This window comes from Chelonoidis abingdonii, chromosome 3 (genome assembly GCF_003597395.2).
Source record: "Chelonoidis abingdonii isolate Lonesome George chromosome 3, CheloAbing_2.0, whole genome shotgun sequence".
Classification (NCBI taxonomy): domain Eukaryota; kingdom Metazoa; phylum Chordata; order Testudines; family Testudinidae; genus Chelonoidis; species Chelonoidis abingdonii.
The window spans coordinates 79,644,825-79,672,491 of NC_133771.1; the positions used below are offsets into that span (position 1 = coordinate 79,644,825).

Below are 27,667 nucleotides of genomic sequence, written 5' to 3' on the forward strand. Positions count from 1 at the left end.
CCTGCCTGCCAACTCACCCATTCATCCATGGTAGTAGCAGCCACATCACAGAACAGCATAGGTAATTTGTATCTGTTTTCTGTTCCTTTTTGTCTCATTTTCACATTCTTGTTAAAACAAGTCACGGCTGCTCTCGCTTTTCACTCTTAGATATCATTGGATTGAATACATTGATTGTTTCTTCTAAGCAACTGTTTTAAATACTGCATAATTTCCCCTAGTAGATTTTTTAGATAAAAGCGGATTCCAATCAATTTGCTTCAGTTCATATTGCATTACTTCAGACTCTTGTCCTTACAAATCCAATATTTTGCAATGAACTCTCAAGAGTGTTTCAAATATAGTATTTATAGACAGTCTGAACTATCCATAAACAATTAACAGAGTAGGCAATCACACCTAAAGGATGAAACTGAAATCCAAATTGTACAACTCATTTCCAGCATGAAAAACTCCAATCAGTTTAGACAGAAGATTGAAGACTTATGAAATAAGACGTGTAACAGATGCAGAACAGTTTTGTGACATGCAGTTTACAAAGTTGGCAAGAGCCAAGATCATCACCATGGTATATTATGTGATTACGACAGAGCTGTACTTCTAATTAACTAGAATTGTTGACGGAAAATCTTGTTTGCTGTAATCCAAGGATTTCCTTTAAGAACTGTCTCTTATTCCTTTGAAAGTCACGTGCATAGTAATGTGGTTTTCACAGAAATACACTTTTCTAAAGTATCTGGATGAATGAGTGAATTTTCCCAAAATTATGCGGGATGTAGTCTTACCTTAAAGATGCTAACAAACTCCTCATTGCATTACTGGATTTCCTGTCATAATGATGTCGCCATCACTCTGATTGAGGTCTTATGCAATAAAGTTGCATTGGATTAGTGAAACATATAATTACATTTCATATACCATTATACCTAAAAATACTCAAATATAAAAAGAAATAGTCTTACTTTCTTAAAAAATTTAAATTTACAGTTAATTGTAAACTGAATATAGGAAAGGCCCATTTATTTGAAGACCTTTGAACCACTGGATAAGAATCTTGCCCCCCCTCCCGCTCCCTTAAATTTTAGAGGATGCCATTTGGATTTGCAAGAACAGCTGGTCTTCTCTTTACTGCACTGCAGACACAGTCTCATGCCTAAAGCACAGCCTGCATCATTTTCTTCAGGAAGCTGGCAGGCAGCAGCTCTTCATTGCATTGCATTCACTGCATTTTGGGCACATGAAGTACAATGGAGGTGACAGCAAAACCACAGGGGATACCACTTACTTTTAGCTGAAAGTGAGGACTGACAGTTTCAAACCTGAGTGCCTAAAGTTAGGCTTCCCCATCCATATTCAGGCACCTAAATAGAAGTGGTGTGATGTTGTAAAGGCATTGACTCCAAGTGGGAGTAACTCAATATCTTTGAAAATCAGGCTACTTCTAATAAATATGGGATTTAGAAGCCTAACTTTAGGGACACAGGTTTGAAAATTTTGACCACAAGGTATAATTAAATGGATTGTGCTGTAACACACAGGAAACATTAGAAAAAGAAGAGGCACTATGGCTCCCAAATATTTACAAAATTAATGTGGCAAAGTTGATGAGTGAAACAGCAGAACTCTTCATTCAAGATGACAAGCAAAACCAAAAGAGAAGGAAGGAAGAATTATAGATCAGTTGTACTGCAGCACCCTCCAATGTGTGAGGTGTAATACAAACACATGGGACAGTCTCTGGTACAGAGAGCTTACAATCTAAATACAAGACAAAATACCATTCAGACAATGTGTAAGCAAAACATCAAAGGTAAGTATATTGTGTGAGTGTTCAGACATTCACGTGTGTGTGTTTTTAAAGGAATAGAATTTTTGTAACAAAAGTGTAATATTGGCTTTTTTGTGTTGTCTAGGCTTTCCTGAACCACTCTCAATCTTAACACTTTTTAACAAGGTATTTTATTTACAAACCTAGATGAGATTCTATTTGCCTTTGGGGGTATTGTGTCCATCATTTATTTTTGAAAGCTGCAGTGACTGCTTTACACTAGATTGGCAAAAGAAAGTAACTAATGAGCAGCTCAGTGACTCATTCTTCATTCAGAAAGACATTAACATTCAGGAAATTGGTACATTAATGTGAAAAGAGACATTTCTATCCATAAGCCCTGTATTTGTATGTTTGTTCATTTTGAAATCAACAGCTTGATTGAGCATGATTTCACAACCAGATTTATTAAACGTATAATGAACATAAGTATTTGAAAATGTTCACCACCTTCATAACATAGGGTATGCTCAAGAGTTGAGTTTTATCACTATATATCCCAGGGGTTGGCAACATTTGGCAGGCGGCCCATTACGGTAATCCGCTGGTGGGCAGCGAGACATTTTGTTTATGTTCACTATCTGCAGTGGCTGTGGTTTGCTGTTTCCAGCCAATGGGAGCTGCAGGAAGCATGTCCCTGCGGCCTGCACCGCTTCCTGCAGATCCCATTGGCCAGGAATGGTGAACTGCAGCCACTGGGAGCTGTGAGGGTCCGTGCCTGCGGATGGTCAACATAAACAAATTATCTTGCTGCCTGCCAATGGATTACCTTGATGGGGAGCATGCTGAAGGTTGCCGACCCCTGAAACATCCTATACATCTTACATTGAAAAGTCTAGTGGAACAAATTTCTTACAGATATGTCCTTTTATACACTACCATATATCAGCAATGTTTTCTCTCAGTTCTTAGCTCAAGTTTTGAATTCTCCTCATAAATTAAGAAAAAAAGACCATTTAAACAATACCAACAGAGTGGCTACACATTAATCATTTTCAAATGAAGACTATAGCACTAAATGTATAGAAATTAAAATAGCTATTTTCTTATTTTGATCTGCCAACATACAGTTATGGCATTTACATTAATAATACAACAGAACCATTTTACATTTTAAGAATCGTACAAAGATGAAACAATAAAAGGCAAAACTTTGTAAAAGGCTAAGGCCACTGTGGCTAACTCTGTGTTACTAGAGTCAATACAGCAGTCACTTTCAATTTCCTAGGTGTCTTGAGGTTAGAAGTTGATTTGACTAAGGCAAACATAATTTCTCTCTTGTCCAGAATGACTGAACATCCAGGTTTCAAGACCACTTCCTTCAAACAGATTGTTCAGGTAACATTACTTCAGAGCCAAGTGACTCTCAGCTTCAGAGACCTCAGTGCTGATCTGTGCTGAGATGCTGGGTCGTTTGATATTCAGATAAATGTCATACTGTTGGTCCATGCCAAGATAACTGTCACTCATGAGATACAATGTGTAGATATACCTAAAATATAATAGTAACAGCATCAGTTTCTTTTTCAAAGAAGTCAACCTTTAATTTTAAACATTTGGATAATTTTAAGTCAAAGCCCATCTTACTTTCCAGGTGTTTCCGGAGTATAAAAAGCAACCGAGACAGCATTTCGATATCTGACATATCCAACTCTTTTCAGGGCAATGAGTTCTTTTTTATCCACTTCCCCCAATATTAAAAACCACCCTTCATCTTTGGCTTTGGGGAATCGAGGAGCAACTGCTTTACTGTCTTGCCTTCCCTGTTAGGCAGAAAATACAAGTTAATGCAACTGGGAATCTCTCACCCAAACCATCATTTGTCTTTGTGTGGTAACCACACCATAAAGGACAAGATGATAAATTTGTACAGAGAACTAGAACTGAAGCAGAACTAGAACACTTTTATCAGTTTTCTAGATAAAGCCTTTTGAAAAGAAATGTGAGCTTGTCCTAAGCATAAGTCCCAATTCTGAACCTTAGCGTCCAAAATGTGGGTGCCTCCATGAACCCTCCAAGCTTAATTACCAGCTTGGATTTTATAGTGCTGCCACTAGACAGGTATCAGTGCCTGCCTCACTCTGGTCTCCCCAAACCTTCCCTGGGGGACCCCAAGACTCAGATGCCCTGAGTCTCACAACAAAGGGAAATAACCCACTTCCCTTCTCCCTCTTTCCCTTCCCCCAGATTTTCCCGCCCTGCGTACACTAGGAGATTTCCCTGCTTCAATTCCTTGAAACATAAACCCAGAGAGATTAAGTGTCTCTCCCCCTCACCCAGAGGCTATGCAAATTCAAGCTTAGTCAATCTAACACAAAGGGATTTCCCCCTCCCGTCGTTCCTTAGCCTTAACCAGAGAAAACTCAAACGGTCTTAAAAAGAAAGCTTTATATAAGAAAGAAAAAAAGACATAAAAAATGGTCTCTGTATCAAGATGACAATATACAGGGTCAATTGTTTAAAAGAAACATGAATAAACAGCTCTTATTCAAAAGAAATACAATTTTAACTCCACAACTACACACATGTAAATACAAAAAAACCCCACAATATAAGCCTATTTTTCTTACCTTTGTACTCACAATTTGGAAATTGAAGATTAGGAACCTGGAGATAGAAAAAGATCCTCTCTCAGAGCCGAGAGAGGCACCAGGAGACACGGACAAAAGACACACACCCAAAAATTCCCTCCCTGAGCTTTGAAAAATCCGGTTTCCTGATTGGTCCTCTGGTCAGGTGTGTGGTTCCCTTTGTTAACCCTTTACGGGTAAAAGAAACATTAACCCTTAGCTATCTGCTTATGACAGAGCTACAGGAACATACACAACAGAAAACAAAATATTATTCCAAATATTATTGCATAGGTTTCTCTATTTTCTAATCAAATCAAATTACGAATGAAAAATCTGCTCCTTTTGATAATTTAATCTAAAACACAGTGAATGCTATTTTCTGAAGAATGGCTAATTGTATTCCTAGCATCTGTAAATAATATCAATCAACATTGTTCCAGATTAATATAAAGACAATGACAGTACTTGCAGTCTTTATTTTAGGTTGATGTAGCAAAACGGAAGATTATTTCAGTGATTCTTTAAGACAGTGACTTTATTGCTGCAAGTTGAATGTACTAATAATGATGCACACTCAATCAGCATTCATTTAGTGTATTGTAGATGGAAAGGTTTTACTAAAGATCCACAGGGGGGGAAGAAAAAGCACTAACAGAGCAATGAAGCTTCAAACAAAGAATGATTATGCTGCCATTGCAGTCAGGACTTTTTTATTTTTTTTTATTTTTAAGTAATTCTTGCATGAATGAAAGTTAACTTCTAATACTATTATAAACCCAACTCTGATGTTAAAATATATGCCTCTGTTAATCTTTTTTTACACCTAAGGTGACAACAAAGTTGTCTCAAATTTTCCTAAAGGAGAACTCAAGAACTATTTTGCTCATACACTATGAACAATAATTTTGCTGATCATTTTATTTTACAACTGCATTATTCCTCCCCCCCCCGCCCCAAATAATTAGCAAAAGAAAACTAAAGTGAAATCCTGGCCCCATTTCAGTCAATGGGAGTTTTGCCATTGACTTCAATGGGGCTAGAATTTCACTCCTGGTGTCCAACTATTTGGCATTTACTTAAAAAATGTCTTGAGAGTCTGAAGGTTCAGGATCTCCTAGATGTTGAACTCACTGATGGTACATGGATGGATGCAGATATTCTACAACTGCAAAGCAAATCATGATGGAAGGGCTACAGCACCACTTAATCTTCTGCTGTGCTTTTGGATATGAGATTTAAAGCCAAAAGAAAATGGCTTGTATTTTCAAAAGTGCTGAATGATTCTGGTACCTCAATTTCTGTGTGTCAAACTTCAGATTAGTTTAAAAGACCTGATTTTCAAAGAGTGCAGTACACTTTAGTAAATGTAGAGTAAGTGAGTAAAAAGGAAGGGGCAAAGCCTAATGAAGTTTAGTTACATCACTGTATGTTTGTTATGGAGAGAGGAAGCTCACAAGGAGAATCCAAAGTAGGGACTAAAAAGGAAAGCAAGTTATTTTTTTATTAAGCACATTACAGAAAAATAGTGAAGTACTTAGCAGAGGATCATAATGCTTTAAAAACGAAACTAAACACAGTTATTATGACCCTAGGAAATCAAGTTACTAATCCAAATGTCAGAAAAATGTAGAAAATATTGATTCATTTAGGATTTTCAACCAATTAGCGAGGCAAAACCAAACAAATAAAATATTCCATATATTGGAGCCATTATCCTACAGTACTGGAAAAATTACCAGCCTCACTACTAACATTTCCTGTCTTTGAACCAGGCTGCCAAAGAAACTACCACAGAACTAATGATTTATATGAAAGCGTTAATAGTCCAACAGAAACTTACTATATGGTACACTATACTTCCAGTAACTGAGTGGCTGAATATCAGAAGCTGGTGTATTACAGAATGAAAATTATGAATACTCTACCTTGTGATGCCTCATCTGGACTCTCTGCAAATTTATCTGGAGGACATATTCTTGATCAGCATGTAACTTGATCCACTTTTTGTCATCCCGCATATCTGTTGCCAAAGTAGGGATAGGCAGTTCATTCTGCTCCTGAGATGACTCATCCCAACATCCTTTGATGCTCAAACTAACATCTATAATTGGCAAATGGGACAAGAAATTCCAAGCCTGTGGAATAACACATCATGAACAAAATGACAAAGTTCAGTTTCAGCTACAACACAAACCTCTAAAATGTATTCTGCTGTCATAACCGTAAAAATGTCATGGTGTATTCTACACATTCATGCACACTTTGAACTTATTATGTTATTAACAAGTCTGATGTATTTTAAATGATATAACTCAAGATCATTCCAGAAAATGCTTTCTTCCTCAAGTGTACTATACATGCTTCACCAAGATTATGGTATTTCTGAACAAAAGGAAAAATCCTTACTACTCCAGATTAAACTATTTTTTTCTATAAGCCACTAAAAATTAGTATAATTAAGGTCTGAATTAAACTTCCTCAACATAATTCAAAACGAGTGAATCCATGCAGTGCTAATTAGTGACAGGCAGTTCAGAGGATCAGTTCAAATAATTATTCAAAAGTTCAAATGCCTATTCAAAGTTAGCCATACTTAAGGTTTTCTTGCATCCATCCCCAAGAAGCTTTCTTGTCCTTACAGTCCTCCTAAAGACACTCAAGTCTTCCTCTTATCACTTTATGAATCTGCAACAGTCTCTCAGTTTTCTCTCTCCCAGCAACCCTCTACTTCGAACTGGTACTAGGGACATGCAAACTGTGTGGGTGAACGAAGTGCTCCTTCATCCCCACATGTGATGGCTTTCTGCTTTATTTTTTATTTGTAGAAACGTTTTAGACCTACTGAGCCAGACCCTCAGCTGGGGTAAATCATCATAGCTCCATTGTCTTCAGTGAAGTTATGCTGACACTTACTAACCGAGCACCCTACCATTTAATTACACATGAAGTCTCATTTGCATGTTAAAACTACTGTGTCCAAGGACCGCATTACAATATGGTTAAAAAGGTTTCTAGCTCAATCCAAATAATTCTGTAGAAACCTTGTTTTAACTATGTTACTGCTTGGAACTTTGCAGAGCTGTATTATGGTTCAGGAACAAAGGCTGATCCTGCATATACCGTGTGACTTGACCATGTTTTTGATTGTGTCAGAGGCTACTGTACGGTAATCTAAGTTCCATAGTATGGTAGGTTTTTACTGTGCAGACAGGAGCATACTGTAACAAAATAGCACTGAGTGAAAAACTGAACTAATGCCAATGTAGATTTAGTACAATCAATCTCCAGGCCTAGAGACCGATTTTTCTTTCTGAAGTTATGACCCGTGGTATGGTTTTGAAAATTCTCTGTTCTAGACAAGATTAGCTCCTAGATCATTGAGATAATTGACAACTGTAGCATGCCATCTGTGTCAGTCATGTGATGTGGAGAGATTCAAATAATGCTCAAGAAAAATATCAAGTGGTCGTTGCTAAAAAGGGGGGACAGGGCCATAAAAAAATAAATTCTAGACTGAAGGTAGCTAATACTAGGTTGTGGAGCAGATACTTTTGATATGAATTGAGAAATCATTTGCTTTTCTATCTCTCTCATCTGGCGTTAACAAGGCAACTCTTTCCTTTTTGTCTGGAGGAGTATCATTTTTCATTAGAAAAAATATTTTTGGCATTAGTTAACATTCAGACTTATTCTGTACAGCTAATAGGTCCCATTTTCAAAAGTGTCTAAGTGAAACAGAAGTCTCATTTTCAAAAGAGATGTAGGCACTTAGGACTTTCAATGAGACTCAGGATCCTAAGTGCGTAAATCACTTTTCAAAATAGAACTTAGGCTACTAAGTCACTCATATGCTTTTGAAAATTTTACTTTGTTTTTTGCTATGCAAAATTACACACACTTTTACACATATATTATATATACATATGACAAACATGTATATTTGTGTGTGTATATATATATACACACACACACGTACAATACCTGCACCCACTATATCACCATATATGATAGTGATAACCACATAAAAAATTGTACTGTAATTTTTCATGAACTCTGATGTCATCATTGGCGCAATAATCCTTATCTCCAGGATTTATTCTAGCATTTCAAATCCAGCTTCAAGAGCTGCCATTTAAAAATTATCAGTCTTTCTTTTTCCCAAGATGTTGAGTTTTCCTCCTCTTCCCCTCTCCCCAAAATTTCACTCATCTAAAGCTCAAGCTGGTCACTATTTGGTTCTGCATTAATGGAGGGTTTAAGTGCTATTATGAACTCACAATCCATCCTGGCCAGAAGCAAGAGCTTTGTACCACTGGAAAGGGAATATTCTAGGCTTCCACATGGTACACTTATCATTTGCTTTGAACCCTGGATGGTTCCAAGATATCAGACTTTAAATTTGTCATATTTTTATGTATAGAAAATGAATTTTTGGTCTTTTTAAGAAGTGTTGTATGATTAGTATTTTTTCTTTTCCTTTGACCCCTGTACATAACTAAGACACTTGACTTTACAGATGGAGTGCCAAAAATTATTCCAATAGAATTAAGAAACCCCAAAAATCACTAAACCATTTCTGAAATAGTTGTTCTGTGAAAGATGCGTTGTATGTACAGAATACATAATGATACGGTATAAAGTTTTTATCAGCCAATATTTGAGATGGCCTGCATTATTTGGTCACAATTCTATCATACATGAGTTATGTGGCCATCCCAAACTCATGTGACTGAAACTTTTCCTTTACACTGTAACATATCATATATCCCCTCTCTATATGTATCTATATTTACATCTGCTTCCCCACACACACGGTATGTACACATCACATACACACAAGTTATTTTTGAAGAAACTGCTAAGACATTTCAATACCAGCCAAACATATTTATCTGAGGATTAATCTTCATCTATTGAATCAGACGAGAACACTGCCATGCATACAATTATTTAATTAGCAGCCAAATCCTCTGCCAGTCAGCAGCCGTTCCAGGCATACTGATGGGGCAGTAGATGCAAATCTCACAGTAGTACTGCTTTTTCTCATTACTACTGCAATTAGCACTTAAATTGATGCTTTAAACATACTAATTTCTGGAATAATTCAGGATTTGTATGTTACCTGGGATCGCCTCACTGCAGAGACGACACCAGATTGCTACGCAAATTGAAGCACTTTTGAGCCAAATAACCATCATCATATCAGACAGAGCCAATTTGCATTTGCTTTTAAAGATAACAGAATGGCAATTTATGCAAATAAATTAAGTAAGTTTACTTCTGAGTTCTCCCTGAATTAATTATAACAATGTTCTAATTTTTCATCACATCTGAAACTTGGACTGACATCAATGTGTATTATGTTAGAAATCTGTTGTTGTTAAAAGAGGCCTTGTTTTGATTTAAATAACTTTCCTTTATTCAAAATTTTGATGGTAATGTAGTTAGAAATGCAGCTGTCTGTTATGGACATTTAAATACTTTCCTTTTTGTTTGCATGCCAGTGTTAGATTTAACAGAATCTGAACAGTCAAGTCCAGTACTTCACTTTCAATTATGAAGATTTTTTAAAAAAATCCACAACACACATTTTTGATGTTTTCTTCCTTTATGTGTGTATTTGCAATCAATACACTCATGTGATGAATACTATGGTATGCTGCTATGCTTTAGACTGGAAACAGCTTAAAGCAATAGTATCTTAAATACTTTGAGACTATAGTTTTTTTTTCTCTGAGAAGAGGGGAAAACATATATGCTTTTCCTCTTCCAAACAGAAACTGAACATTGGATCTTCTACCAACTATATTCCCCAAAATATTCTGTTTGAAAGAATATTCCAGGAACCAGCTACAATGATATTTGTAATGCGTGTATTCTTATTGCATAGTTGCCTACAAAAAAGGTGGGTAACTATCAGCAGATTGAATGTTCTAGGGAAAGACCTCCAACAGGCCAAGGAGCAGCATTAACATCAGCTATGAATCATATTGGTGTTGCTAGATAACAGGGAAGGGGGCAAAATAACTAGAAAAGAATGGGGGGGGGCGGTGGGAAGAAACCCTTGTAAAATGAGGTCTTTCTTTAAATTAGAGTACCCATGTGTTGCAGTTTATATGCATTTTTGGAAAGTAAATAATGTGATATTTGCTTCTCCCATCAACTTTTCCTTCCCAATCACATTTACAATGAACTCTGAAATCACTCCAGAAAGCATTACCTGTGTAATGTGTACAGCTTGCAAGTCATGGTCTACAATGGAAGCAAAAATGTTTTCTTTTCCTTCAGAGACAGCGATCAATTCAGGAAGACACTCAATAGGTCCTTGGTAACCTCCACGGTAAACTCCACACAAGCCCTTCCTTTTTTCTTGGTTCCATTTCCTGATAAAGACAACAAAACATATTTCCAGTGTGGAGTTAACAAATTATTATACAGAGAGAGATTTGCAAAGGGTGGTTAGAAGAAAGAAAGAAAGAAATTACATAGAAGTGCTCGACCCCCTTTGCTCAGATTATTGTCTTGAAAGTTTGCATGATGAGAATGAAACATCTTTCTTCTTAATCAATTATAAATACTAGAATCTGAAAGATTGATTAAGACTGTCGGAACTGCCGCTGGACACAGTATTTAAAAATGACATCAATCGTGACACCAATTGTGTGGTAGCCCAGGGTCAAAGATCATTAAACAGTTACCATTCTTAATAAACAGAAAAGAGATATTCACCATTCAATAAAATCTTTAATATTAATAATTTTCAGTTTACAATTTACACTTTATATATAGGAAATCCCCAATCTGACTAAAACAGGAGCAGTAGTCTTATCAGTATGATAAGCAGCCTCAATTGATACAGAAGACTCAAATTCTCATTCGTATAGTTATTTAGAAAGTATTTTCTACAAAGGAAATTCTTTGGAGATACTGAATATTTGTTTTCTGTACTTTGATATTAAGACTCAATACTGACTTCTGATACTAAATACCAGTAATTTATTTTTGCATTGTGTTAATTATTACATTACCTGTGCAATACATCAATTTGATGTACAGTACTGCATGGAAAAGTTGAGATAGGCCATGTATGGGTATACTTTTATGGTGGACCAAAGTAAAGATGCAATATATAAACAGAGTTAGATTTGGTGGAACTGGGAATCCTTCAAAAAATTCATCCTTTGTTTCGCTGTCTTAAATCACCCTCCTTTAAAATACAATCCAGGGTTGCCTGAACTATTTAATGAACTCTGCAGAGGTGGGTGAACTTAGAAATAATTAAAACAAACAAACAAAAACAAACAAGTTGTTGGGAGAGAGAAATAGCAAGAGTGGGATGGGCTTAGCTTCTGCTATATTATTAACATTCCAGGACACAATGACAATCAATATGAGAAAATGAAGAGTCGGAAAGAACTATAAACATTTTGAATAATTACGTACCTAAAAAGGTGAAGATGGTGTTGTTCTATATTGGGCAAAGTAAGCAGGGAAGAGTCATGTTTCCATCGGCCTTGGATAACCATCTGCACCAGGCTGGTTATATTCAGAGCAGTCACTAACCAACCCTGGTTTGCTGCAACATCCAGCATTGCCTAAACAAACAAGACATTAAATACAGTTGCAACTACCTCTTCTTTCGTGTTCTAGATACAAACTAATGACGTTTCTTTAATGTTAAATGTACAGGGACTTACTGCACATAAAACGGGAGTTTGACTGTGAGTCTAACTCACCTCCTATTGAAGTCAATGGAAGTCTTTCTACTGACTTTAATGAGAGTTGGATTAGGTGCTAAATCATCACTAAAATGTATCCCAAAATGTAACAGCAGTGGTCCATTTCCAAGTTTGCCTTTAAAAACAAATCACTGGTTTGGGGCACTAGAGCAGCCTAGAATGTGACTTAGAGTACAGTCCAAGGATTGTCTGTAAGGTACACATCTAAGGATTTGCTTCAAAGGGATGAAAAGTTACAGCTAAATTCAATATTGTTTTTGAAGGTTTCTGTATAAGAAAGAGTTTGTATACTTGCAGAATTACTGAAAACACTTCTAATTCAAATAAATTAAATGAATATTAGAAGTTTGTCCCCAAAATGAATATTTAATGATAGTTCGTTGCATTAGCTACTAGTATTAGTTCCATTTCATGGATGACGAAATGAAGGCCAGAGGTAAAACGACTTGCTAAAAGTCAGTGTCAGAACTGGGATTTAAGCTCAGAAGATTCCTGACTCCTAACCACCTCTTCATTCAGACAACATTGCCTCTCAATACTATAAATGGGCCATTACTAATTTCTAGGCCCATTTCTAATTTTTATTTAGTTGATTTTTTAATAGAAACTGGAAATCAAAATAGAATGTATGTGTAAGAAGCATAACTGAGGTCCAGTTCTGCAAAGATGGGTACTTGTGCTTAACTTTATGCACAGTGAGCAGTCCCACTCACGTCAATGAAATTGCTCACAACACGTAAATTAAGCGTATGTGTAAGTCTTTGTAACTGTGTGCCTAAGTTTTTTCTTGTTGAACCAAAAGAGTACCTGAGAACTTTTCAAAAGAACACATAGTCAAAATAGGACTGTTTAGTTTGAATATAACACTTTTACAGTGAATACAAATATTTAAATATGTAATACAGTTTCCACTGTGCACAGTATATTACAACAATTATTAGAATTTACTGGGACATTTCAGTTGGTAATGGATTTTGCTAAAATAACTTTACTGGTTTGCAAACTGCAGAAACTCTTAAAACAACATCATCAGATTCTTTGTGCTAATTTCATGTAAAGATGTATTTTCAAAAGCAACAATTAGGTAAGAAATTTGAAATTTCATTAGAAGTTTGGAAAATTGTTTAAAAAAAGAGCAGGAATGTTCAGTAATCATTTAAATTTGGAATGTCTAGTAGTACTGGACAGTTTCCATACATTTTTTAAATTTAGATGCTTAGTTTTGATACTAGAATCCTGTAGGCTCCTTTTAAAGAACATGCCTCAGACATATTTGTGTTTTTTCAAGACAAATGACATTGTTTGATGCTTCCTCAAGAGTGTATTTACTTGTAATACTTCTAGCTCATTTTACAGCCTACTAGTGGAATAATGAGGAGCTGTGTATATTAGCCCGTACATTTAATCAAATGTTTTACAGACAAACAAAAGGCAGCATTTACTTAAGGCAAACTAAATAGTGAAATCTTCTTTAAACAAAGGACTTGTTTACACTTGCTGAGCTATTTCAATTAAATTACTCTGATTCCGGAGAAATACTGAGTTTAAAAACACACAAGTTGGTTTCAGTCATGGTCAGACACACATCTTACATTAGTAGATGACATTGCAATTTCAACAGATTTTGTTCCAGACCAGGGTGATAGAATCACTAACATATATAAAAATATTTAAAATGTTGTCCTGAATTACCTAGGTTTTGCCCCATTTCTCATGAAAGATGTGGGAATGTGTCTTGCAGTTAATTTTTCTGCATGCTAGGAATCTTTTGGGGGAGTAAATCTGAAATGTTTCCATTTGCCCTATAAATATACCTGTAAAGGCAAAACTATCAATGTTGACACTGTTATGATCTTCTCGTAAGAACCCCCAAGCTGATTTGCATTTCTCTGCTATAGAAAGTCTGATGATGCTGGAAACCAAATTTGAAAGGAGTAACCAGACAGCCTACGAGCCAGTGTGTTTGTTCACACAGATTTCCAGTCATATGGAAGGAGGAAATACCGTCAGTATTTATCAAGGAGAAGACTACCATTTCAAAAATCAACTTACTGGTAAATTAATAATTTTCCTGCTTGTAGATTGTACAAAGTATGTCTTAGCCTGTAACTCTCACTTATCAAAGGGTAGCTACATCAAACGCTCTCCCCAGTCAGTCGTACCTCTAATGGCCACTTCACTTTTCCCACTCTTCTTCCTTCCATTCCTTCTCTCCTTTCTTCTTGTTGCTACTCTTACTTAATCTTTACCTATGCACTTGCCTCACCCCCCAATTCGCAATAGCTAACGTACATGGGCAACAAAGTGATACCTAATTACCTTGTCTATTGTGTTAACAGACCCCAATGGCGGAACAGGTTATTTGAGGACCTGTTAATTCTCCTTGGCTGTGAAGGTGAATGAGGGCTGCAGCAAGACAAAGACCTCTGGTTTCTCAGACTTCCCTTCTACTGGGTCCAGACCTCCTTCCTGCTCAGTTTCGTAAGGCTGCCACAGGTGCACTGGCTTACCCACATTAAAAGATTTCATATGTAGGCCTCTGCCAAGGGTGTTAACATCTCACACTAAAAGTCCTGTGGTGATAGGGCTAGGAGTAGCAATCTCTGGGAATCCCTAGTCACAAATCTGCATGCAGGCGGTGGCTATGTGTTGGTTGTCTTGCACTTAGACTTGTGAGACAGATGTGCAATTTGGCAGCTCTTTAACATGCGGTGTCCTCATTCTAAAACTAAGGTAATCAGGACTATTACCACCAATCTTGACTATGTTGATGACTGTGCCACCCTCATGCACACCGAGGCTGACTTGCAATCCACGCTAGATCGTTTATCAGGTGCCTATCATTCACTTAACATTGGGAAGACCAGCCTGCCCCAGCACAAGCTGCACCCCTTTACCCCAAATTGTCATTGGTGGTGAACTCCTGGAAAATGTTGGGTATTTCCCTTAACTTGGTAGCCACCTCTCCCAGACAGCCAATCTTGATGTGGAGATTGAATATAGGATCCGTTGTGCCAGTGCATCCTTCGGAAAGTTGCTTTACTGTTGTGAATTTATTGACAGAGATCTGCAGATGGAAATGAAGATCCTGGTCTTCAATGCAGTATTCATCCCCACTCTTCTTTATGAGTGAGAGACATGAGTGACATACCAAAGCCATCTTAATTGTCTGGAATGATACTAACAGCGTTGCCTTATGAAGAGTCTCCATATCAGATGGGCAGATTGTCACATCAATGCCAGACTTCTCTCTGCAGCTAAACCACCAGTGCTGAGGCAAAGATTATGAAACATCAGCTTCACTGGGCTCGTCATTGTGTGTGGATGGCTGATACTCATTTTCCAAAGCAAGTTCTCTTTTTATTAACTTAGTCATGGTAAGAGGACCCATCGGAGACAGAGGCCTGTGTATGGGTAGGGTTTTGTGGCCTGCCTTGTGCAGGAGGTCAGACTAGATGATCATATTGGTCCCTTCTGACCTATGAGTCTATGACTCTATGAGCAAAGCTTTTGATACTGTCTCCCACAGTATTCTTGCCAGCAAGTTAAAGAAGTATGGGCTGGATGAATGGACTATAAGATGGATCGAAAGCTGGCTAGATCATCTGGCTCAACGGATAGTGATCAATGGCTCCATGTCTAGTTGGCAACTGGTTTCAAGCGGAGTGCCCTAAGGGTCAGTCCTGGGGTCGGTTTTGTTCAATATCTTCATTAATGATCTGGAGGATGGCATGGACTGCACTCTCAGCAAGTTTGCAGATGACACTAAACTGGGAGAGTGGTAGATACGCTGGAGAGTAGGGATAGGATACAGAGGGACCTAGACAAATTAAGAGAATTGGGCCAAAAGAAACCTGATGCGGTTCAACAAGGACAAGTACAGAGTCCTGCACTTAGGATGGAAAAATCCTATTCACTCTTACAGACTAGGGACCAAATGGCTAGGAAGCAGTTCTGCAGAAAAGGACCTAGGGGTTACAGTGGATGAGAAGCTGGATATGAGTCAAGTGTGTGCCCTTGTTGCCAAGAAGGCTAATAGCATTTTGGGCTGTATAAGTAGGGGCATTGCCAGCAGATCGAGGGATGTGATCATTCCCCTCTATTCAGAATTGGTGAGGCCTCATCTGGAGAACTGTGTCCAGTTTTGGGCCCCACACTACAAGAAGGATGTGGAAAAACTGGAAAGAGTCCAGCGGAGGGCAACAAAAATGATTAGGGGGCTGGAGCACATGACTTATGAGGAGAGGCTGAGGGAACTGGGATTGTTTAGTCTGAAGAAGAGAAGAATGGGGGGGGATTTGATAGCTGCTTTCAATTACTTGAAAGGAGGTTCCAAAGAGGATGGCTCTAGACTGTTCTCAGTGGTACGTGATGACAGAACAAGGAGTAATGGTCTCAAGTTTCAGTGGGAAAGGTTTAGGTTGGATATTAGGAAAAACTTTTTCACTAGAAGGGTGGTGAAGCACTGGAATGGGTTACCTAGAGAGGTGGTAGAATCCCCTTCCTTAGAGGTTTTTAAGGTCAGGCTTGACAAAGCCCTGTCTGGGATGAGTCAGTTGGGAACTGGTCCTGCTTTGAGCCGGGGGTTGGACTAGATGACCTCCTGCGGTCCCTTCCAACCCTGATATTCTATGAAACACTAAAAGGACACCCTGAAAATATATCTTAAGAAGAGAGGCATTGACTTCACGAATTGGGAAGAGCTGGCTGACAATAGACTGCAGTGGCATTGCATCATACATTAAGCCTCAGCCCATTTTGAAGATAATTGTCTCGCTCAAGATACTGAGAAACGGCAGAAGGAAAAGGAAAACATACAGCATCCTGGCCAGCAGCTGTGCTCTCTCTAAGCAACCGTCTGTTACATATGTGGAAAAACCTATATAGCACAGATTGGACTCCTCAGCCATCTTAAGTCTCATCAATGACTTTTCCCTATGGCAGACATCATACTCGTATCGAAGGATAGCCACCAACTGTGTGAACAGCAGTTATTCTTTTGCTTATATGAGCATGACTTTCTTTATGCTTCCAATATGTTGAGTTGGTTTTCTTTTTGTAATCTACTTTTGTTGACAATTGTAAACATTTGTTTTTACCTAAAATAAAGTAGATTTTTATTGAGGGGTGGAGAATGGGGCAGATGGGTAAAGAGAGAAAGAGTTTACAGAATGAACTGAAGGATCCTTTTTTTTTAGAATATCTCACAGAAATTGACAGAGGCCAACTTACAGATATCCCCTATGGGGTACCAAAAACCTGTGTGGGGGGGACTGTGGGCTCCAGATTACTACTAGGAATCCACACAGCAAGTCCTCTTTTCCTCTAATATTTTGCTCCTTTACCCATACAATTTGTTCACAGCATCTCAGTCTTGATGTGAAATTCAAGATAGTGACACTGTGAAGGAGCTGGTACAATGGTAAAGTTTGCTTGTTTAATTTGCTACCTTGGAAACCTACACAGATTTTCATTTTTAGCTAAGTGTAAAACATACATATGCCTGATACTCAATGGAAATTGAAATTCCTGTAAATACTTAAGATAAAAATTGAGTCATTTAGTTTCCTCCAAATTGGCCATATATAAAACTTAGTAGCTAAAAATTGGAAAAAAATTCAACAGATTTATTTCCAAGTATAATTACTACTACTTATTATTATTTGTGTAATCAGATCTCCTGTATCTCACCATTTTCTCTTTCCCTTTCACCTCGCTCAACACCAACTCATTATGAGTTATTAATATTTGGCAGAGTTAAACTTGATGGTTGTTTATCTGCTCCAGAAAACAATTCTTCTAAATGACCTGATCTTTTGTCCCATATGTCATTTACAGTGTTATAACAGCCTGCCAAAATACATAGTGCATTATAATTTTAATTCTTGTTAGCCAAACCTTTAAGTATATAATTTTATAAATATCTTACAGCTGATAACAGGTTATGCTAGATTAAGAATGTTGTTTCAGAGTGAAAAATTGCACATGAATAAATCTGGTCAGCGAAGCATCTCATTTTAACTTCACAAAGATTTTATGATGAAGCTGGATATTTTAATGACATTTATGAGATTTTAAAAAAAGAATAGCGTGAGATGAAAGTGACGCAGATCATGCAAGAAATTTTCTTGCAGTAGAGTAAAACAAAAGGTTTATAGTAAATTAAAAGGTACATGAAAGCATCTTTTGGTTTTTTTGATATGGAAGAGAAGATAGACTGAATGGAGGAACCTGGGAGTATAGAGAATATGTATTATTCTTGATTTTGTTATAAAGAATGACAGTGAAATAAAGGAAGAAAGTAGAAAATCTGCATAATCATATGTTGGCCTTGATCCTGCACTATTTTGGCCCCTAGCCGACACAGATACGGGCTGCACTCACATGGCTCTTCATGCAGGATTAAGGCCTTTGCTTGTAAGCCTTTTAAGTGCTCCTTGTCTTAAAGTGCCACGTGCTCCAACGATGCTATATAAATAATCACAGGAACAATTAATGATGTGTACTACAGCACTATTTTGGCCTTCAGTCACACAGCTTGACTAGAAAACATCCAAGGGACTGAAAGTTCATTTGTTATAAAGATCAACTGCAGACGTTCGATATATGGGACTTCTGGCTCACTCTGTAATAAAGCTGCTGCAGAGTAAGATAGTATCAGTCACTAGGGATGAGCAAATATTTGTACTAAGTTGATATTCAGATTTCAGGGTAGTATTTTGATTCTGATATTGATTTTGACTATTTCTCTTTTCCCCAGGAACGCCTCCTATACGAGCGCCTCAGTGCTCACTTTAGGTGACAATGCCCCCTCTAAGGAATTTTCAAGGGGCACTGAGTGGCTGCTTCTCCGTCAGTAGTTGGCGAGGGGAAAAGGCAAGCCATATATAGATTCTGCCTTCTAATCCCAATTTTTTTTGGATAGGGTCCACTCTGTTGTCGCCACTGGGGGTCTTCATTTTCCTTCCCTCCTCAGGTTCCTCTTTTTTCTCTCTGACCAAGTGAGGCTTCTTCCCTTTCTTCGATATGTATCTTATTTCGTGGTGCCTCCTGTGTCCCAGATGCCCCTTCTCTAGGTTGGTCTACTGATGCTGAGGGCAGATGGTGCAAGGCAGCAGGGAGTTGCCTCTTCTCTTCCTGGCTCTCTGCCAGCCCTTTCAGTTGCTCCTTCTATGCTACATCAGAGAGACCAGTGATGTCCTATATTTCCCCACAGGGATCCCTGGCTCCTCCATGATTAATGGTAGTAAAGATAGATAGAAATCTCTCGTAGAGTGGAGTCTATTAGGTGACAGGGACTCTTGTCTCTCACATTGAAAGTTAAGCTAATTATCAGTCTCAAACATCAGAGGGGCTTGACAAGCTAGCAGTCACTTCCAGCAACATCTCAAGGGAAAGGCAGTGAGAATCGAAACAGAAACTTCCGTCATAGAGGTTTAGGTCAATCATCAAGAGGACACAAAATGCTGCCCTATTGTGCCTTCAAAGTCCGCTGGGTCTTGATGTGAATGGATACAGTTGCTTCTCTCAGCCACTCATACTAGAGATTCTGAACTCTAGAGCCAACTGGCTGATTCGCAGTCGGTTCTAATCTGGGGAATGGGAACTGAAAGTGTCAGCTTTTTTTCTTGTGTGTCACAAATAGTGGTTTCCTCAAATTGACTGATGGCTTCCTGCTCAAATAGGAAACAGGAACTGTTCTACAGGGTGTGGCACCTTTCAGCCGTCAAAGTGGACGTTATCTTCTACTCTTGGGAATTTGATCTAAAATCGTCTTCTTTCCCTAGTAGTTTTTCTAGAGAGAGATATAGAACTCCCCCTGATGCTATTTTAATACATATATTTAAAAGAGGAATTAATGCAACATGGGAAGAAATGGCAGTGGCAGAAGCTTCTACCCATGCACTTTCAAGACAGTTTCAGTACATATGTTCAAATAAAGTATGCCGTTTACATACTGAAAACAAACATACACACACTTATAAAACTGACTCAGACATAGGAGCCATTATGATTACTTTGAAATCTGTCATTTTAGAAATATTCTGGAGAGTTTTAAAATTTTTCTTGGTACTAGTTTTCATATCTTGCCACTTGTAACTCAAGTCCAACTGAACAGGCTTAGGTGGAAGAGAAACTGCATAATTAATACAATTTTAGGAGCTCTACAATGACTTACATGTGACATTGAAGAGTTAGAGTCTAATATCTTGGACCGTAGAGGGAAAGACCTACTTCTCACTTGCATTTTGGGAATCTCTTTTTTTCGCCATGGTTATACTTTATAATACTGTGTTGTGACTTCACAATTAAGGTTGAGTTCTGTTTTGCCTTTAAAGTGGAGATTCAACCTCTTACCTTAGTAGGAAGGCTACAGTGTATCCGCTGAAAAAGTATAGCACTTACAAATAAGTAAATCAGTGACTTACTTTATGAGTTAAAATTAATAGATTCATAAATTCGAAGGCCAGAAGGGACTGTTGTGATTAACTGTCTGACTTCCTGTATAACGCATGCCATAGAATTTCTCAAAAATATTCTTAGAACATATATTTTTAAGAAAAACATCCAATCTTGTTTTAAAAGTTGCCAGTGATGGAGGATCCACCAGGACTGCTGGTAGTTTTTTCCAATGGTTAATTACCCTCATTGTTAAAAAATTATGCCTTATTTCCAGTCTGAATTTGTCTAGCTTCAACTTCTAACCTATACCTTTCGCCGCTAAATTGAAGAGCCATTATCACATATTTATTCCCCATGTAGGTACTGTGATGGGGAAAGGCCAGATGGCTACAGTAAAGTACTGAGGAACAGGTATGTTAGCCCCAGGCTAAACAAATCCCTAGTACTATGGTAACCAAATGGTAGTTGCTCCAGGTTAATCAAGGCACCTGGGGCCAATTAAGATCTTTCTAGAAGGCAGTGGAGAGAGCTACATTGATTAGAACACCTGCAGACAATCAAGGCAGGCTAATCAGGGCACCTGGGTTTAAAAAGGAGCTCACTCAAGTCAGGTGGGGAGGAGCCAGAGGAGAGGAAGCACGTGTGAGGAGCTGGGAGCAAGAGGTGCAAGGAGCTGAGACTGAGGGGGTGTGCTACTGGAGGATTGAGGAATTATCAGACAATCAAGCATTATCAGACACCAGGAGGAAGGTCCTGTGGTGAGGATAAAGAAGGTGTTTGGAGGAGGCTATAGGGAAGTAGCCCAGGGAGTTGTAGCTGTCATGCAGCTGTTACAGGAGGCACTATAGACAGCTGCAGTCCACAGGGCCCTGGGCTGGAACCCGGAGTAGAGGGCGGGCCCGGCTTCCCCCCAAACCTTGCAACTGCTGATCAGACACAGGAGGAGTTGACCCAGACTGTGGGTTCCACCAGAGGGGAAGATCACTGAGGTGAGCAAATCCGCCAATAAGCGCAGGACCCACCAAGGTAGAGGAGGAACTTTGTCACAGTACTTATAGACTGTAATCAAGTCACCTCTTAAACCTTCTCTTTGTTAAGATAAATAGATTGCACTGCTTGAGCCCATGACTAAGACATGGTTTTCTAATCTATTAATCATTCTCAGGGCTCTTTCTGAACCCTCTCCAATTTATCAACATCCTCCTTAGATTGTGGACACCACAACTGGACACAGTCTTCCAGAAGCAGTCTTACCAGTGCTACTCTACTCTTCAACTATACTTAACACTGATATGGTCTCAGCTGGAGTAGTGTGGGCAGAGAATTGGAGAAAGTCCAGAGGAGAGCAACAAGAATGACTAAAGGTCTAGAAAACATGACCTAAGAGGAAAAATTGAAAAAACTATGTTTACTTGTTTTGGAGAAGAGAAGACTGAGGAGGGACATGATAAGTCTTCAAGTAAGTTTTAAAGTATATAAAAGGGTGTTATAAAGAGAAGGATGATACATTTTTTTTCTCCTTATCCACTGAGGACAGGACAAGATGTAATGGGCTTAAATTGCAGCAAAGAATATTTAGGTTAGATATTAGGAAAAACTTCCTAACTGCAAATGTAGTTAAGCACTGGAACAAATTACGTAGGGAGGTTGTTGGATTTCCATTGTTGGATGTTTTTAAGAACAGGATAAAACATGTGTCATGGATGGGCTAGATAATATTTAGTCCTGCCATGAGTGCAGGGTGCTGGACTAGATGACTTATCAAGGTCCCTTCCAATCTCACATTTCTATGATTCTGTGAAATACAGAGGTAAAATAACTTCTGTACCCTTACTCAAGATTCCCTTGTTTATGTATCAAAAGATTGCATTAGCCCTTTTGGCTACAGCATTGCACTGGGAGCTCCTGTTCAGCTGATTATCCACCACAACCTCCAAATCTTCTTTTAGTCACTGCTTCCCAGGACAGTGGCCCCCATCCTGTAAGTAAAGCTTACATTCATCATTCCTATATTTATATTTAGCCATATTACATTGTATATCATCTGCTTGCCTCCAATTTATCAAGCAATCCAGATGGTTCTGAATCAGTGACCTGTCCTCTTCATTATGTACCATGCCCCCAATTTGTGTCATCTGTAATCTTTGTCAGTGATGATTTTATGTTAATAACTAGGTCCTTCAAAAGATATAGCATTTCTGTCAAATCTCTTATTTCTTTTGAACAAAACAGAACAACACAGACTCTTCAAACTTTTCCTATAGCTAAAATTGATTTAAATCTGTGCAAGGGCTATATTTGAATAAATTAATCAGTAAATAAACTACATTATTAATGATTGTTGTATCTCATTGCTACGATTATAGAGGCTGCACACAGACCCAGGTGAGGTTAGATGTTCGGCTGTGTGTGTTCTTTTTGTGTTTTTCTATGTGCTGCCACAGCTCTACGCAGACAGCTGGCACAGTAGATTTCAAGCGAACTGCCAATGACCACAAGATTCGTCAATGTACAAAGGCACCAGCCCAGGTTTATTGTCGGCAAAGCCCAGTATTAGTATACTGCAGACTTTACCAGACTACTAATATGTTTGCCCGTAACAGTGGACCAGCTCAATGAACAGTGGGACTTTCTGTCCCTTTTTAGCTAGACAAAGACACTTCCTTTGAGATACATTTTTATATACCGATATAAACAAGCTATGTACTGCCCCTCTGACATAGTCAGTTAGTCAGTTACTGCCCTGGGATGTGGCTTGTTACCACCTATCACCTTGTACATGTTGGTTTGAGTAAAACATTTTTATTACGTACTGTTATCTTGACATTATCTTCTAGGAGGAGTCTGTGCGTTTCTGTTATTCTTGGGGAATGTTTTTGATATTGGGATGTTTTGGCATCACTTGGTTTTGGGATGTGTTTGCGTGAGTACCCCGTGTCTAGTACTTCTTAGGAATGTATATTTTTGCAATATTAATTCTGTTTTTGCCAGATTTTGTGAGCAGGTCATGCCTTTTGCTCACAGCTTGTCTTTGCTTTATATTAGTAAAACTTTGACTACCACTTTAGCCCAGGCCTCAGACCTGGCTTATGCTGCAGGCTCTCTTCCTACTACATTTCCCCCATTTTTGTCTTTTTATTGCTTTACCCATTGTCCCGGAAAAGCGCAATACATAGACTGAAGATGGCCTAGTGGGCTAAACACTTATGTAGCCATCTTACTTTTTTATTTACACATTTATGCCCCATTTGTTCCTTAGTTTGCACATTTCCTCCTACGACTGATAGATTTTATTTGTTAATTGTTTTTAGTTTTTTATAGTGAACCTGGGAATGTTAGGCCTGGGACCATGGCTGAAGTGTGGGGTGTAGAGTTGTGTTTTGATAACCTGTAGGTGACATAAAGAGGCCTTTATACTTAGTTAGTGGTCGATGAGATGGGCTTTGGTTAGAATTATAAGTGTGTTGTGCTTACAGAATATTATGGGTATATACACTAATATATATGAGGGATTATACTTTTGTTTTGAATAACTAAATACCAGCTATATTTTTACATAACTTGTTATACATGATAATATATGGGTAATACTGATAGTTGATATATATATATATATACTTACATATATGTTTGTATAATATGCATATATGTATATGTTTGTACCTTAAATATTTTTTATAAGACACATTTGGTTTAACACACCTCACAAAGTATTTAAGAATACAGATGTTTAACAGCCATTACAAACTTGCTTTTAAAACATTAATAAGCATTTGATTATTTTTAATAAGGATTATTTATTACTATCGCAGTGTTAGAACTGGCCATACTGGGTCAGACCAAAGGTCCATCTAGACCAGTATCCTGTCTTCCAACAATGGCCAATGCCAGGTGCCCCCAGAGGGAATGAACAGAACAGGTATGCCCTGTCGCTCATTCCCAGCTTCTGGCAAACAGAGGTTAGGGACACTATCCCTGCCTATCCTGGCTAATAGCCATGATGGACCTATCCTCCATGAATTTATCTAGTTCCTTTTTGAACCCTGTTATAATCTAAAGAGTTCCAAGGTGTACTAAACGTCTGGCCCAGATCTGGACTTTAGCGTACAAAATCTGAGTGTTTACCGTGAACCTTCCCCAAGCTTATTCCCAGCTTGGATTTTATCTCGCTGCCACCAGACAGGAATATAGCGCCTGCCTCGCTGCTGGTCCCCCAGACTTTCCCTGGAGAAACCCCCCAAGACCCAGACACTCTGGTCTCCCTATCTCATCCCCAGCTTCTCCCCTTTCCTGGTTAGCCTTTGCGATGCTATACTTTGCTCCTTGAATACAACCGGAGAGCAATCTAGCGTCCCCGAGGGCTATGCATCACCTAGTCAGCTCACACAAAGATTCCCCTCCCTTTTGTCCTGTAGCCTTTCCACCTGGGACAATAGGAAGGTAGACACAGAGTTTGGGCTTTTCCCTCCCCCTCTGCCTCACTAGGAAAAGAAACTTCCCAAGATTTAAAGAAAACTTTATATAAAAAGAAAGAAAATACAAAACAAATATACTGCATTAAGAGATCAATACAGGCCTGCTTATAAGAAAATATGAATAAACAGTCTGATTTAAGATAGCCCCCTTTAAACCAGTCCAGCAAATCAACACACCTGTAAATACACACAAAGCATATAACAGCCTATTTGCCTCGTGGCCTTTGTACTCACACTTTGTAGGAAAATATTAGAAAGAGAATAGAGTTAGCAGAAAAGATGTTTCCTCCATAGCTGGAAAACAAAAAGACCTAGAATACACAATTCCCGCCCTGACTTTTAAAAAATCCAGTTCTCTGATTGGTCCCTGGTCAGGTGTTTGGTTCCTTTGTTCCCCCTTTCAGGCAAAAGAAAAATTAACCCTTACCTTACCTATCTACTTATGACACAAGGTTGACTGTGTTTGGTGTTAAGAAATACTTCCTTTTGTTTGTTTTAAACCTGCTGCCTATTAATTTCATTTGGTGACCCCTTGTGTTATGAGAAGGAGTAAATAACACTTCCTTATTTACTTTCTCAGTGCCAGTCATGATTTCACAGACCTCTATCATATGCCCCATTATTTGTCTCTTTTCCAAGCTGAAAATTCCTAGTCTTACTATTCTCTTCTCATATGGAAGCATGCCCCTAATTTTTGTTGTCCTTTTCTGAACCTTTTCTAATTCCAATATATCTGTTTTGACATGGGGTGACTACATCTGCACATTTGACTAAACTTTTATTGAAACAGCATTAAAGCGCACAGCCACCACCTCATCCGCCAACTCTGGGAGATGGAGAGAGCACTGAGATGCGCTGCTTTCCTGCATTCACCATCCCAGGTCTGGCAGATGGGCAATGTTTCCCCAGCTTCCAGAGCTGGCAGGGAGGCAGAGTGGTGGGCTTCCTTTCTCTCCAGCAGCTGGGCTGGAAGGCTTTGTGAAATTGACAAGAGCCTGCCCTGGAAACTAAATTCTGTTTCAATTCTCCTAAAATGGAATTTTTCCTGTGAAAATTTTCATGGTTTTTGATGTTTTGCACTGTTTCAGGATAAAACTTTCTCAAGCGTGAAAATTTTCACAGAAAGAGATTCTCTTCTTTTCGGACAGCTGTACTTCAGAGTACTGGGCCTAGGAAGATACAGTTTGAGAAAAAATGTAATTACGTTTCCTCTGCAAAAGTTAAATAATTTTTTTTTCAAATGCAGTAAATCAGAATTGTATACCTGTATCGCCACTGAGGAAAAGACAGCTTACCTTATTTGCAGTTAATAGGAAAGCAGCCAGTAGGGCAGATGGCACTCCTTTTATATTATTCTCTGTAACCCCTCTCCACACATTTTTCGCCTCCCTCTTCCCCTGCTTTGCTCCCCATTACTACATGCACTCTTCTCCATCCCCTACCCCCTTGAAAGTCTCTCTGATGCATGCAAACTAAGACCTTCCCAGATGCTTTGTAAGACCCTCTGTGTTGCTTCTTCAGTCTCTAAAGTAATATCATGTGATCTAAACTATGGAAAGAATGGATCATCTTTTGTATATATCTGGTTGAGCACAACTCTCTAAGTTTCTTACTGGTTTTGCTTTAAATGGTTTTACACAGATAGAACCAGCCACGGATTGCAATTCTGGCAACACGAACATTACAGTATTTTATCCAACTGGTCAAAAATTTGTTAAGTTCAGAAATCCAACTTATTCTTAAATTGTTATTAATTTATAAATTGATACACTGTATTATGCTTATCACCCCAACAGCATAATAAAGTACTTTTGAGAAATTCCCACGGCAATGAAAACCCACTCTCACCAATATAAACAAGCTCCAAGTTCTTAAAGATACCACTATATCCAATTTCAAAGCTTACATCAGTCTACCGAATGCAGCAAAAAGCTACAGCCATTTTCTTAAGATAAATATGCCCTTTCTAAAGGTTATGGTCAATTTCCAATTAATAGTACAATATTTTGTCAATAATGAAAATATTTTAAGTGCATTTATAAGATTTTTTTTTTTCCCAACAGCAGCAGCAGTTCACAGTAACTTTCTCCTGAACTTTTGGCCCCATCAGGTTAGCATTCAGGAAGCTCAGCTGCTGTCTAACAAACTTAATTAATCAAAAAGTCATTTCCGAGCAGTAACTATGAGTAAAAGTGCTTCAAGTGTGCTAGCAAGCCTACAAGTTAATCAAAATGCTAATGCAGTACAAATTAAAGTTGTGATTAACATTTCACAGTAGCTGCTTAAGTGAATTGATCACACAAATGGGTTAAGCATTAGTCATTTCCTCCAGCCCCAATTGGGAAAAGGGTTGTCATGGGTGGGGGAGGGATTGTACATAAGCAGCACCGTATGATCATTAAACTGTCACCAAGTGCTGCCATACAACAGTTTACAAGTTTATCTATGATGTGCCAAAGTAAAAAAAAAAAATCATAGGCCTACAAAATAAATTACTTCTCTAAAGAGAGCTGGCATTTGAGTTCCTCTGAACATCTAGTATGCATAGGTACTCCCTCTACAACACTACACATCTGTTTATTATCTGTAAATGAACACGATCAGTGCAGCACACATCCTAGGTGAAGAGTTTTGATTACTCTGTTGCTT

General features: G+C 38.3%; 1 protein-coding gene across 3 annotated transcripts in view; it reads right to left on the minus strand.

The window, feature by feature from the left end:
- Positions 1 to 2,214: 2,214 nt before the first annotated feature.
- ASCC3 (activating signal cointegrator 1 complex subunit 3) overlaps positions 2,215 to 27,667 on the minus strand; it is a 544,393-nt gene continuing 518,940 nt past the window's right edge. For all 3 annotated transcript variants that reach the window (XM_075063855.1, XM_075063856.1, XM_075063857.1), the window contains exons 38-42: positions 11,845 to 11,996; positions 10,622 to 10,784; positions 6,327 to 6,536; positions 3,416 to 3,591; positions 2,215 to 3,320 (exon numbers count right to left, since the gene is read on the minus strand). In XM_075063855.1, the coding sequence (XP_074919956.1) occupies positions 3,173 to 3,320; positions 3,416 to 3,591; positions 6,327 to 6,536; positions 10,622 to 10,784; positions 11,845 to 11,996 (849 nt within the window). In that variant the 3' untranslated portion in view covers positions 2,215 to 3,172. The remainder of the gene's footprint in view (positions 3,321 to 3,415; positions 3,592 to 6,326; positions 6,537 to 10,621; positions 10,785 to 11,844; positions 11,997 to 27,667) is intronic.